The 14,250-nt window shown below is 39.8% G+C and overlaps 1 protein-coding gene across 1 annotated transcript in view; it reads right to left on the reverse strand.

Moving 5' to 3' along the window:
* LOC124804918 (phosphatidylinositol phosphatase PTPRQ-like) overlaps positions 1-14,250 on the reverse strand; it is a 424,691-nt gene that overhangs the window by 86,964 nt on the left and 323,477 nt on the right. Inside the window, exon 15 of the mRNA XM_047265295.1 lies at positions 6,882-7,004. Within this exon, the coding sequence (XP_047121251.1) occupies positions 6,882-7,004 (123 nt within the window). The remainder of the gene's footprint in view (positions 1-6,881; positions 7,005-14,250) is intronic.

Genomic DNA, 14,250 nt, shown 5'->3' on the forward strand with positions numbered 1-14,250 from the left:
CAGTGACACAAGCTAGTGGGAGCGGTATTATGCAATGGGAGACACCCTGATTATGAAAAACTAATGTAATCTAATGGGACCTTTGGTAGTAATCAATGACATGCTAACAGCTGTGAACCACCTGCACCCCTTCATGCTTGATGTTTTCCCTGATGGTGATGTCATCTTTCAGCAGTATAATTGCCCATGTATTGGAGCCAAGCCACAACCAGCTACATTTGTTTGAGGAGTAACATAGTGAACTCATGTTGATGTCTTGGTGACCAAAATTGCCTGATGTAAATCCTATGGTATCCATCTGGGTCACTATTGGGCACCATCACCACATATGCAAATCAGCAGCCTATTACTTACACAAACTACATGAACTGTGCGTAGACGTCTAATGCCAAATATCTCCACAATCATGCCAATAAACTGTCTGATCCCTGATACACAGAATCAGTTATGTATTTTGTTCCAGAGACAGATAAAGAAGTTACTAAGCATGCCGTCATAATGTTTTGGCTCGTCAATGTATATTAGAAGCTATTGGTATATTTTGTGAACTGTCAAAGACATTTGAATGTGCAAATCACATCAGCATTTTAAATAAATTGGAATACTATGGTGTAACAGGAAATGTTGCAAAATGGATGAAATCCTGTATCTCTTACAGGAAACATAGGATGTCAATATCAAAGAAGTGGATTAAGCCTTCAGGCATCATCCAAATGGGAACTATTATATGTGTCCCAAAAGGTTTCATATTAGAGCCATTGTTTTTCTTGCTTACATCAATGACCTTCACTCTGTAACATTACCAGATGACAAATCTATTTTGTTTGCAGATGACACAAGCATTGCACTAAGTAGCAAATCAAGTACAGTCTTAGAAAGATTGGTTAAAGAAATTTTCATGCACATTAATAAATAGTTCCTAGCCAATGCTTTATCAGTAAACTTGGAAATAACATACTACATGCAGTTTAGAGCTTGTGAGAGGCTTCCTATCAGTATATGCCTAAAACATGGCAACAAACAATAGAAGAAGTTGACAATGTTAAATTCTTGGGATTACACCTTGACATTAAATTCATCTGGGAGGAGCAGAATACAGAACTACTGAATCACCTACAAAATCTCTATTTACAATGTGAATGTTGTCAGACAAAGTTGATATAAAAAAAATCTAGAATATTACGCTTACTTTCATTTCATAACATTGTTTTTTAAGGTAACTCATCAAGCCAGACTAAAGTTTTCTGGCTCCAAAAATATGTGATAAGAATTATTTGCAGTGAGAACTGAAGAACATACTGCAGAGGCCTGGTTATGGAACTGGGGAATCCAAGTACCGCTTCCTAATACATTTACTCCTTAATGAAATTTATCATTAACAATATATCTCTTTTTCAAACCAATAGCTCAGTTCATGTAATTAATACTAGAAATAAGAACAACCTTAACAAATATTTAAAGTTACCTACTTTGGTCCAGAAAGATGTCCGTTATTCAGGAACATACATTTTATATAACTAGCCAGCAGCCAAAAATCTTAACTACAAATAAAGTTCAGTATAAATGCAGCATAAAGGATTTATTGGTGACCAACTTCATCTACTCCATTGATGAATTTCTTGTAGAACCAGCTGATATGTATATGTTACTAAGAATACCAAATAATGCAAATATTAGTACAGTCTGACTTCTGTACAAATTAAGTGCCGTGATGCAATCATTTTAAATAAGTGTTGTAAAATGATCACTCTGTTCAATGATGCATGACTACAATAGCCTAAACATTATCATTTGCACCTCAGTGAATTGAACATTTATATGTTTTGTGACAAATTATTTATTAGCATTTAAATGAAAAGATGTATGGACGTATTTCACATTCATGAGGACAATTTGCCTTGGGATGTGTGGAAAGTACATTAGCAAATTTCTTTGTAAATAGTAATTGTGCATTCTTGTTCTTCTGACATGTTTTTCATCATGATATCCTCACTCTCAATCTATTGGAACAAAAAGTATGTCTAACCTAATCTAATCCACTCTATCTTTAATTGTCTATCAGTTCAGATTTTTCAGTATTTCTGTTATGTTCTCTTGTCAGTCAAACAAACCTGTCACAATTCATGTTGCTGTTCTTTGTGTATATATTCAGTGTCTCCAGTTAGTCATATTTAGCATGGGTCATATAAACTTGAGCAACATATGGTAGGTTGCACAATGATTTGCAAACAATCTCCTTTGTAGATTTATTGTGTTTTCCCAGTAGAACACCAGTGAAATGAAGCTTACCCTCTGCTTTATCAACAACTGAGCATATGGGTATCCCTGCAGTTATTACATCTAGGTATTTGTATGAGTTGAATGATTCCAACCATGACTCACTGTTATTTTAATCACAGTTTTTTCTGAGTGAAGAGCATAATTTCATATTTCTGAATGTTTAAAGAAAGTTGTTAATATTTGCATGACTTTGAAATTTTTATCACAATATGACAGAATATTTGTGCAGCTTCTTTCAGACAGTACTTTATTATAGACACCTGCATCATCTCTCCAAACACCCTAGGTTACTATTAATATTGGCTGCCATATCATTAATATATGACAGGAACAGCCAACACACATTCCTGGGGCACATCTTTCCATGCTAATGTGTATTCGTAGAGTTTGTTTTTGACCTTAATGTCACATTCTTGCTTCACGCTATTTTTTTGGAAAAGACAAATATCGGTATGTTAACAATAAAGCATCTTATTGAAAACATAACGTTTTCTGTGAACATTTGGCAAAATAGTAGTATTATTTCTAATGGTTCTCTGCTGTATGTACTAAGAGCGAACACCAGATAATATAAAATCCTTTTATATTCTGTAAATACTATACTTATACACTGAATGAAAAATAAAGGTGAATGGATATGCACACAAGGTTCCTTTTCTTAAAATCACCTTTTGCAGAAATTTTGTATATTACAAGTGTGGCTGAACTTATGTGCTTCTGGGGTATTAGTTCTCTGATTAAGGCATTTCCAAAACCCTAACACTTTCTAGTTCTTATTTTTGACCATCTGGCTAGACTATTTTTATAGTTTGTGGAATTCAGTGAAAATTATTTAACTTTATCTGCTCAATCTTGACAAAAATTTAATGATTGCTCATTTGCCTTGAACAATCTGTCAGGCATTTTCAAATATTTTGTTAGTGTTTTTTCAGTAAGAGGACTGTTCTTATTTTTTTATTTCTGTACTTATATCATTCAAGGTGCTATTCAAAATTTTTGGAACTGGTACTGTCATCTGTTGAAAACATTACCTTTGGACTAATGGTCACCATCACCCTTGAAGTAGTTCCCATCCACAAGTACACACTGGTCCCATTGCTTCTGCCACTGGTCAAATGTTTTCTGGAAGTCCTGTCTTTTGAGGGTGTTTACCACCATGAGCAATGCTTCTCTAGAGTATCAAACTGATGGTTTCAACTTGAGTTTCAGGTTTGGAAATAGCGGGAAGTTGCTACATGCGAAATCTGTTGAGTATGGTGGGTCGGGTACAACCACCATGTTGTTTTTTTGCCAAAAAGGTCCTGGTGAGCTAGGACATGTGACAGGGTGCATTGTAGTGAAGCAGCAGCCAGTTTCCTTGACACCAAAGTTTGGGCCGACATCACCACACGTTTTCACGGAATCATCACAAAACATCACAGTAGTACGCAGAATTCACTGTTTAGTTTTGGTGGGATGAATTCTTTGTGCACAATTCCCACGGTATCAAAGAAAACGATGATCATGCTCTTCACTTTGTTCTTCACCTATCTCACATTTTTGGGTCTTGGAGAGCCTGGGATCTTCCACTGGGACGATTGTTGCTTTGTCTCTGGGTCATAACCATAAATCCAGCTCTCATCACAGGTGAAAACCTGTAACAAGAAGGTTGGATCATCATATGCGATCTGATGAAGATCCATGCACACTTCTATATATTGTGCCTTCTGATTGGCAGTCAAGATCCTTGGCACAAATTTTGCAGCGACATAATGCATGCCCAATTCATCAGTCAACATTCATTGACATGTCTCATAACCAATACTCACTTCATCCGCAAGGTCTTGAATGGTTTGACGTCAATCCACACGAACCAATTGTTGAAGTTTGGCAACAATGTCTGGTGTTGTGCAGCTAATGGGCCTTCTAGTGTGAGCATCATCTTCGATGTCTGTACTGTGGACCTTGAACCAAGCATGCCACTCAAACACACATGTACGGCTCACGCTCTGTCCCACAAACACTAGTTGAATCATTGTAAGGGTCTCTGTAGCACTTTTCCCAAGATTCGCAGAGAACGTGATACACATGCACTGTTCTGTTCACAGATCCATCATAAAATTGCCACACACCAAACTCAGAGTATTACGGAAATCACTGTGGACATGCAAAATGTCCTCCCAGCTGAATGCCACTCGGCACACTGACTCATCAGATATGCAGCTCTCACCACATAGTAGTGCAAAGATCTACTACTCTTACTTTCCAGCAACAGTCTTGAAAATTTTGTATTCCACCACATATGCAATAATGGCAAAATTAGTATGAGGGTAATCCCAAAAGTAAGGTCTCCTATTTTTTATAAGTAAATAGACCTGTTATATTTACAATGGTTTACATCAGTTTACAGCTTGAACATTTAGCTATTTTTCGACATAATCACCATTTCTGTTGATGCATTTTTGTAGACCAAGTCAGGAGTATGGGTTGGATGGATGATTATGTTCCACTGAAACTGTTGCAGGAGAGCAACGGTTTGCAGAGAGATGTGTGGGCAAGTGTTGTCATGGATAATGTGTATGCCCTTGTTCAACATTCCTCTTCTCCGGTTCTGAATTGCCCGTTTGAGTTTTTTCAGAGTCTCACAGTACCTGTCACTGTTAATTGTCGTCCCAGCAATACAGCTCTGATGATGAGGTGAAAGAAGAGGTTCATCACTTTCTGAACAGCATGGTGGCTAGGTGGTATGACATGGGCATACAAAAACTGCCACAGTATCTACAAAAATGCATCAATAGAAATAGTGATAATGTTGAAAGATAGCTAAATGTTCAAGCTGTAAACTGATGTAAACCATTGTAGAAATAAATGGGTCTATGTACTTTTAAAAAAATAGGAGACCTTACTTTTGGGATTACCTTCGTATCTTCTGAGAATGCATATGAACATTGTGACACAAACCTTGGTTATGATTCTGAAATGCAATATTTTTATGAAATTGCTCCACCATAATTTGATCATTACGGTCAGATAACCATTTAACCATGTACATCACTGAAGACAGCTGGACATCAACAACTCTAGACATTGTTGATCAGTACAACAGTAATGGAAATTCCTGGATGGAGCATTATGTAACATAAGGGAAAGGCGACTACTCACCTGTAGTATGTCAATGCATAGAGGACAGTAGTACATGACAAAAGCATTAATCACAGTAGCTTTTGAGCACTACCTCTTTTTCCAGCAATAGTACATGCATTCACACACACAACCACATAGGCACCAAAATGTACACTCCTGTGTATGCGTTTGTGTGTCTGTGTTGTTGTATGTGTCAATGTGTATACTATTTCTGAAAAAAAGAGCTAGGGCTCAAGATGAATTGTGAATGCTGTTTTCTGTTATGTGTTACTGTGCTCCATGCATTGATATGCTATAGTTGAGTGAACGTCTTTTACATGTTATTGATCAGTTCTGTTCTTAAGTTCTCTTGTAACTATATCTTGGATAAGAAGTTTCAACCAAATCACAGAATGGAAACAGCAGTTGTAGAACGTAATGAAAGAAATATTTGCAATACTTAGATAGTAAGTGTGTAGGTTGTGTTAATTTGTATAATTTTAACAACTTCATTATTCAAAATCACTGAACAATGTCACATAAACCGCAAATAACATAAATTATAATAGATGTAAGAAGAAGAATTGATTTTATCAGAAAGAAAATTCATCTGAGAACTCGAAAGAATTTAAAAGATGGGTTGAGTCACCTAAAAATAACAAAATGCTGTTTCTTGGGCAACACCCACTTCATTACTTACACTAGACATAGGATTTTTATAAGATTCAGAATTTCAGGAAATTAGTTTCACATGGAGGTTCCTAAACTGGTAGCAACAGAGGACATAAAGAACATTCAGCTTTCAGGAAGTGCATCCCAAAATGGCATATTAAAACTGTGTGCCAGACTGGGACTTGAACCCAGAACATTGCATTTTGTGGACACTGCTCTTACCATTTGAGCTGCAAAGGCATGACTCAAAATTTGCCCTCATAGCTGCATGTCAGATGTTCCTCTCTCCTGCTTCCAAGGGTTCTAGGTTTGAGTCCCTGTCCAGCACACAGTTTTAATCTGCTAGGAAGTTTCACATATTATCTATTTTTGCTTTTACATGTTTTCTACATCCTTGAGACTCTCCTCACTACCCTCAAGTCACAACTGTACACAGAAATTTTGCAAATGCACATATTTTGTTGCTTGCTAGTGCAACAGCCCACCTTACAAATTTGTATTCTTTTTCAGAGTTCCCAAAGTATCATATACACATAAAGCTACATTATCTCAGGGTTGTGCACCAACTGGAGTGGAAAGTTTTTTTGGGTGAAGCAGCTGAAGAATATAACAATTGAGGAAAGGAAGCAAAGTATCTGCAAGGGCTAAGAGAGTTAGAGGAAGCAGGAGGAGGGGGGGGGGGGGGTGGTTACAAATGTGGCAGCAGAGAGAGCTCATACTGTTGCAACAGCAATAGGGTGCTGCACATGGCGAAAGACTTGCATCACATATGTGATATTACAGCTAGCTAGTAATTATGCAACAATAATATGAAAGTCATCAGTTACCTTCTCCAGCATGATTGTACGAGATGTATATATAGAGAATTGTAGCTCTGTTGAACATTTAACACTGATCTCACCATATTTTGCTGTTTCTCTTAAGTTTGGATAATACTGATGACATTTAACCTAAAAAAGAGATCTATTGGTTATTATAAGTAAGTACTTGACAGACATTTTAAGATAAATATTGAAACAAATGAAGTCTATGATATAGGATATAGTTTGCATTACAGTGATCAGAAAGTGTAAAATGGCAGAAAGATACTGCATAATAAAGTTAAGCATGTCTGAACCAAGGGACCAGAAGTTCTCTAAAGTGAAATACAACTGGAAATATTATGTGGATTGTATATAGGAGACATACATAGTCTGTCAATGAAAAATTATCCCTAAACCATTCACTTCTCCAGAATCAAATTTAACATTCACTGAGTTTATATACAGTGTGTTTCAGGAGAATTTGTGAACACTATTTTATCCATTTTGGCTAGAGAATAACATAGTTATTTTCATACATTACACTGTAGCAAATACTACAACAAGCCACAAGTTTTTTTGAAGTGATTTTGTTGTACCATTAGTAGTTTTGGGTCTGAGGCCATCATCAGATAGTAGCATTGATTTCTTTGCTAGTTTTACATTTGTGTCCTAAAGTATAACAAATCTTTTGTGATTACATTGTTTTACACTTATCTTTGTAAACACAAGAACTTTGTTATATTTTAGGATGCAAATATAAAACCTTTTGTAAACTATGCATTCACAAAAACTTTGTTATATTTTAGGACACAAATGTAAAACTTGCAAAGAAATCAACATTACCATTTTATGATGGGCTCAGCCACAAAACTAGTAATGGTACAATAAAATCATTTCAAAAATCATGTGGCTGTTTGCAGTATTTCCTATAGTGTAATTAGTAACTATGTTAGGTGGTGGTAGTATAGGCTAACTCAGAGAAAACATTCCACATAACATGTGTCCAATTTCTATGGCAGCAGAGATACAGCTGCTAAAAAGTTACCCAAACACTCACAGAAATGGCAAATAACTGTTCAAAGTCAGTTTCCATCAATTCCACATTCAACTTCAATGCATATTTGAATTTTTTAAAGTTTCCTTTAAATGTTCCTGCCTGCCATTCAACACCTCCTCTATGTGATAGGTAGCAACCCATCCTATTTTGTATTGTTGCTACTCTGTGCTTCATTTTCCATTGTTTGATTCCATCACCTCATAAAATATTTACTACCCCTAAAACACACTGAATAAATGAAGGCAATTTAAATGGCCTTCTATACTGAAACTAGTAAATACCTAACATTACCCAAAAGCAACAGAAGAAAATTTGAATTTTAAAATGATTTGATTGTTGCTTAATTGGTCTCTTCACTGACTGGTCAAAGGGGATGGATTTAATTTGGTCAACTAGTGAAACCATGGTTTATTTTCTACATTTAATGACATAAATTAAACTAAAACAAGTACAAAATCCCATATGAGACCCCCCTCTGGTACCACATTTCTTACAATTTCATTGTAAGGCCATGTCACTGGTGATTAGGCTAAAATGCACAGGAATGGGTTTACAAACTAGCTGTATTTATAAAAGTCCCTAACACTGGACAGGTCATGTCTTTTGTTTGCACACAGATTATGCACATAGAGAAGTTATGGAACTGCTATCAATTCAGCATCTGTAGATTGGCAGCTGATCTTTCATAACACATATAGCAATGTCTGCTGGTCTGTGCTCTTTTTCATGGATTGTCAACTGTCAAACAGCTTCATCACTAATGGAAAACTGATAATGAATGCTTGGCATCCAACTCTGTTCATAAAAAAATTGCAGTGTGCACGTGACACTGTATACTATGTACAATATTCTACCTATTTGCTATTCCTCCATGAAATATTACTAAAATTACAATGAAGCTGTAGGAAATGTGGTACCATAGGGAGTGCATACATAATGAACAATACATGAGATGTGATAGACAAATCCTTACTTAATTTGTTGGACAGAATTACATCATGGTCTATACTGGTCAGAGGTTTAACACGTACTAAACCACCATCATAAATATTATTGTACACTCTACTGCACAGAACAGCCATGTTTATTTTGTCAGTCAGAGGTGATATATGGTTGGGATGTCACCACCGAGATCCCACTGCCCCACCATATCCTCTCCCTCCCATAGAGCAGAGCACTGGAGAAGTGGAAGCAATGTACATTGAGAGGAGGTGGGGTGTTGGTGTTGATTTGTGGTGGGGCAACAGCTGCAGTAATGCCAGAGATCCTGTGATCTCTGAGGTGGGCAGAGGGGGTGTGCTTAGCAGGATTTAGAAGGTACTGGTGCACTGCCATCAGTAGCAGCCTTGGTAATGGGCATTGAGGGTGGAGTAGCCAATGGTGTAGTTCTATTCTCGGCTAGGACAGCCATGCCATAAGCCAGGGCAGATATAATGAGGGAGCCATTGGTAGTGAGTTGGGACATCAGTTCTGCCATGTCCATGTCAGCCAGTATAGGCAAGGTGTGGTGGTAATGATGCGAAATCATGTTGGCCCCGGACCTCTTGTCTTCATAATGCATGAAGATGACCAAATTCCATTGATGAGCATCACAGATATATCCTAGGGTAGGAAGTTGAAGAGATTGAGCTGCAGTGTGAAAGGGTAAAAGACTGTTGGTCGGGTGCAGAGCTAAACGGCAGGTGTGGAGATCATTCTGCAACATACCAAGCTGGCTTCAGTCTATTAACAGATACTCTTGATTGTTTGCTGCCAATCATGATGTCAAATGTGTTCATGCCAAGAGTAATTACTTTATGAGGGTCTGTATATGGCAGGTGCAGGGCTGGTCTCAAAGGGGGGGGGGGGGGGGGAGAGAGGAGGGTATATGCAGACTCTGTATGTGGTGTCTGATGCAGGCAATGAAATCTGGCAGGTCATGGTTAGTGGAAAATGTAACCTGTATTGACATTATTAGCAGGAAGAGATAATGTCTTGTCATAAAGGATCTTGGCTAAAGATGATTCAAGATCTTTGTTATGGATGGTGTGGACACAGCAACAACCAGAGAAGATCTTTCAATGAGACTGTTTGACTGCGGATGATATGCAGTGGTATGGAAAAGGTGGCAGCCACAAATATGACACAGTTCATTCAATATTGTCTGCCCTGGTTGGCAGAGAGTGACAAAGAGCAGCTGAAATGTGTGTTCCACTTGTTGACAAAAACTTTGGCAACAGTCTCAGTGGATATATCATCAGTAGGTGTGGCCTTGACCCACCACATAACTCCACAAATCAGTGATACAATCTAATGCTGTCCATCTGAGACTGGAAGTGGTCTTATTATGTCCATGTGCATGTGTTGGAACCTCCCCTTAGGGATCCGAAATTTGTCAAGGGGGCGCTGAGTGTGGTGGCCTGTTTTGCTCTCTTAGCGTGGGATGCACGTTCTGGTCCATGTGACACAGTCTTTTCACATTTGGTGCCACATGAATCGTTCTGTCACTAAATTTACAGAGGGCCATACCCCAGGGTATCCAAGATCATCGATGAGATTGAAGATTTGTTTTTGAAAAGCTTTTGGGGTGAGTGGTCAAACCCAGTCACAGGACACCTCACACCAACCTGGTTTGGTGAAGCCAGGAAAGGTAAGTTGCTCAAGTTTGAGGCCTGTGTCTGGGTCATGAAGTAGGTTCTGTTCATCTTGATGTGAGTCTTGCACCTTGGCGATCTGCTCATGATTGAGCTGAGCAGAAGAAGATGCGATCTGTGACAAGTCGTCTGTGAGAATTTTGTCAGCATTTTTGACATAGCACATGTCAGTTGTGAACTGTGAAATGAAATCAAGGTATCAAAAACGCCTGGGAGAGGGGCCATCAGGCTGGATGCATATTGTGTCAGCCAGGGGATGGATATCCGTGTAAGCTAAGATGTCTGCCCTCCATCGCTTCTGGAAAGTATTGACCAGCCTCTTAGATGGTGAGTAGCTCACAGTCAAAGGCTGACCACTTCCATCTTGTGTCTGAAAGTTTACAAGAGAGAAACCATGGAGGCTGGGGAATGTCACTTATCTCCTGTTGAAACATGGCACTGATAGCATGGTCACTCATACCTGCTGTTATGTAAGGTGGGCGTTGGGAGATGGATGAGTCAGTGTAGCCGCATGCAGCAAGTCATCCTTGATTTTATAAAAAGCAGACTACATGAGTCCACACAAGGCAGTGCTTTCTCACAGTATTCTTCCCACACAGGACTTTGGTCAAAGGAAAGAAAATCTCAGCTGTGTGTGGAATGTGTCTCCTGTGGAAGTTTATGACATCTAAAAATCCACCTAACACTCTGTAGTTGGAGGGTGGTGCAAGAGTCACATGAGGTTGGTCTTCTCTGGAGTTGAGTGGATGACTGAGGCATCTACATGAAAGCTGACGAATGTCATGCAGGCTTACCATAACTGACATTTGTCTGCATTAATAACGACCCCATAGGCAGCTAGTCTGTTGAGGACTTGTGGAAGGTGAGCCTTGTGCTCTTCTTCATATGGTGAGAATATAAGGACATCATCTTTGTATGCATAACAAAATGGTAGACTGAACAAAACTTCGTCAAAAAAACATTGCTATGTTTGTACAGTGTTTTTCAGTCCATAAGGAATGTACAAAATCTCCAAGAGTTTGAAAGATGTGGTGATCCCTGTCTTCAGTATGTCCTCTTCCGCCTTGGAAATCTGGAGGTATGCTGTTCTAAAGTCAATAACGCTGAATATTTTGGAGCCAGTTAACATTTGAGCAACATCCTGGAAGTTAAGGATTGGATAAATATCTATAATAATTTGGTCATTGTGTCACTGAGACACCACATAGGCACCATAATTTGTCTTTCTTAAAAATGAGCATCGTAGGGGATGCCCAGGAATTGTCTGATGGGTGGATAATGCCTGCCCCCATTAGTTTGTCCATGGTGGCCTCCACCGCTCTATGTTTGTGGGAGGTATGCATTGAGATCTACGCTAGACAGGCAGTCCAGGTGTAGTGTTATACAATGAACTGCACAAACTGCTTGTGGTCTGATAGTGGGGTGCACGTATGTGGCCAAAAACACACTGCGTTGTAGAGCAGGATCACTAGGCAGAGCAGTGGGTACACTGTCAGAATCGTGCACTGAAGTTGGATACAGCACTTCACTACTCTGTTCAGATTCCTCAGAGATAGACTCTGAAAGTACGTAGGTGTCCTCTAAACTGACTGACATCTGATATGGTGGTTGTGAATGTTGTAGGGCATCAAATTTGTGCTTGCCAGCTTGAAGTGATGCTGCAGTATCAGTAATGTGCTGCTGAAGATCCACATTTATGCTTGTCTTGATGTCATTTCAGTGTGTAGTAAGAATTGTTGGACATCAAAGATCAAAATTCACTGAAGAGTGCTGAGCACTTTAGGAGGAGGTCCAGTGGTGTATCTCTGCATGATGAAGAGATGGTAGGTGGACAGGAATGTTCAAGGAGAACTTTGCTGAGAACTCCAGTGACTGAATGCTGATCATCATGTGGTAATAATAATCTGTAGGCAAGGTCAGGAAGCAGGTGATAGCGATGCAGAACGTCTGTCCCCAGGACCAGCTCGACCATCTTGCTGATGAGGAAGGTGCAATGACTCTCTGGCCCCAAGTCCAAAGTGACCGAGGTGGTGTTGGTGACCACAATGACAGTGTTTTTTGTGGCACAGAATTGGTGTGATGATAGCAAGAAAGTAGTTGGTGCTTGAGATGGTGGGAGGGGACTGATGTCAGCGCCCATGTCGATGAGATAATAAGTTGCATCAGGTGATCGTAAACAAATAAGCGTGAGCTGTTGGAAAGACAATGTGAGATGGTAGAACTGTGCAGGTATGGTTGATTAAGGCATCTTGTGGTTGTAGAACAGTCTGGTGCACCTACAGAAGGCCAATGTACTTGTCTGGGTAAGCACAAAGTGCTCTGCACCTACTAGCCTCCTGTCCAAATCTGCTATGAAACCAACAGTATCACTCAGCTGTTGAAGGGGTGCAGGCTGGTGGCTTTGTTTTCTGAAGTGGCATCTGTTTGTAAACAGTTCCAGGGGGGAATCTGGTATCCCTTGTATCATTCAGTGATTGTTGTTTGCTGGTAATGTAAAGGTTGCACAGTGTAGTGGTGGGACGGGGTGGTGGCTGGACTGGCCAGAGTTGGCTGACCTTGAATGTGTCATGGCTGTGCAGAGTGGAGGCAATAGTGGCAACCGGCAGTGAGTCGGGGAGGTCGGGCTGGCTCAGCAGTAATCATTTACCCTTGCTTGCCTTATAGCCGAGTGGGGTGATGGCCTTGCTGATATCAGAGTAGCTGTTGACGAGAGTACGATGCTGTGCCAGGATGTGAATTCGGTCTTCAGGGTGAAGTCTAGCATCAAGGTGGTCATCCTTATGTGATAGCATTGCATTCTGTATGTATGTGGGAAGTTTCAATAGCCAAAGTGCCCAGAGCATGTGGTCAGTCATCAGTATAGGATCAACCTTCGTCTGCAGGTGTCACCAGATTGAGGATGGTGGGTTGTCTCTGAGGGTTTTTTCATGCATACCTAAATGTGGTTGCCACTATGGAGAGCATGAGAGGTGCCAGAGCAGCAAAGCCATAGTTATCTCATACTTGTTGTGAGTGGGTGCTGGTGGGAAGAGGTTGCTGATTATGTCCACATCATTGTCGTGGTGGCTGAGTAAGATGATAAGCCTTGCATCATCATTGGTGATCCCTTGGGCAGACATCAAGCACTTGCAGAGTGAAACATACTGTTGGAAGGTTAGTAGAGAATAGCAACAATGCAGCAGGCTCAGTCAATAAACTCAATGCATCCTGTCTCTATGAGTGTCGTATGAAAGGTCAAAAGCACACGGAGCAGCTGGCATGGATGTAATGTCAGACAGGGGTTGGCGCAACGTAGATGGGACCTGAAGCGGTCAATGCTGCAAAAGTTGAGTCCTGCAGAGCATATTAGCACTGTATGCAGAATGCACATGAGAGGCATAAGATACAAGATGTTTGGTCATGGTTAGGTTAAACATGGAACACAGCGTGGGATGATTTGCTGGGATGAGTGTGACACCAGCATTCAGTGCACTGGGATAACTTCTGAGCACAATGAATGGTGCAAAAAAAACTGCAACATGAGACTCAGATACTGGTGGGATTGGCCATTGTAATTTGCTGTCCACACATTGAAGCAGTAGATGAGATAATGGCAGGATTATTTGACAGAGTCTATTATTGATGCATTGGAAAGGTACTTTTATGGCATTGGGGCTGGAGAATATTACTCAAAAAGTCACTGGAAAGGTTTCGAAGTCTACAG

Source organism: Schistocerca piceifrons, chromosome 7, assembly GCF_021461385.2.
Source record: "Schistocerca piceifrons isolate TAMUIC-IGC-003096 chromosome 7, iqSchPice1.1, whole genome shotgun sequence".
Taxonomy (NCBI): Eukaryota; Metazoa; Arthropoda; class Insecta; order Orthoptera; family Acrididae; genus Schistocerca; species Schistocerca piceifrons.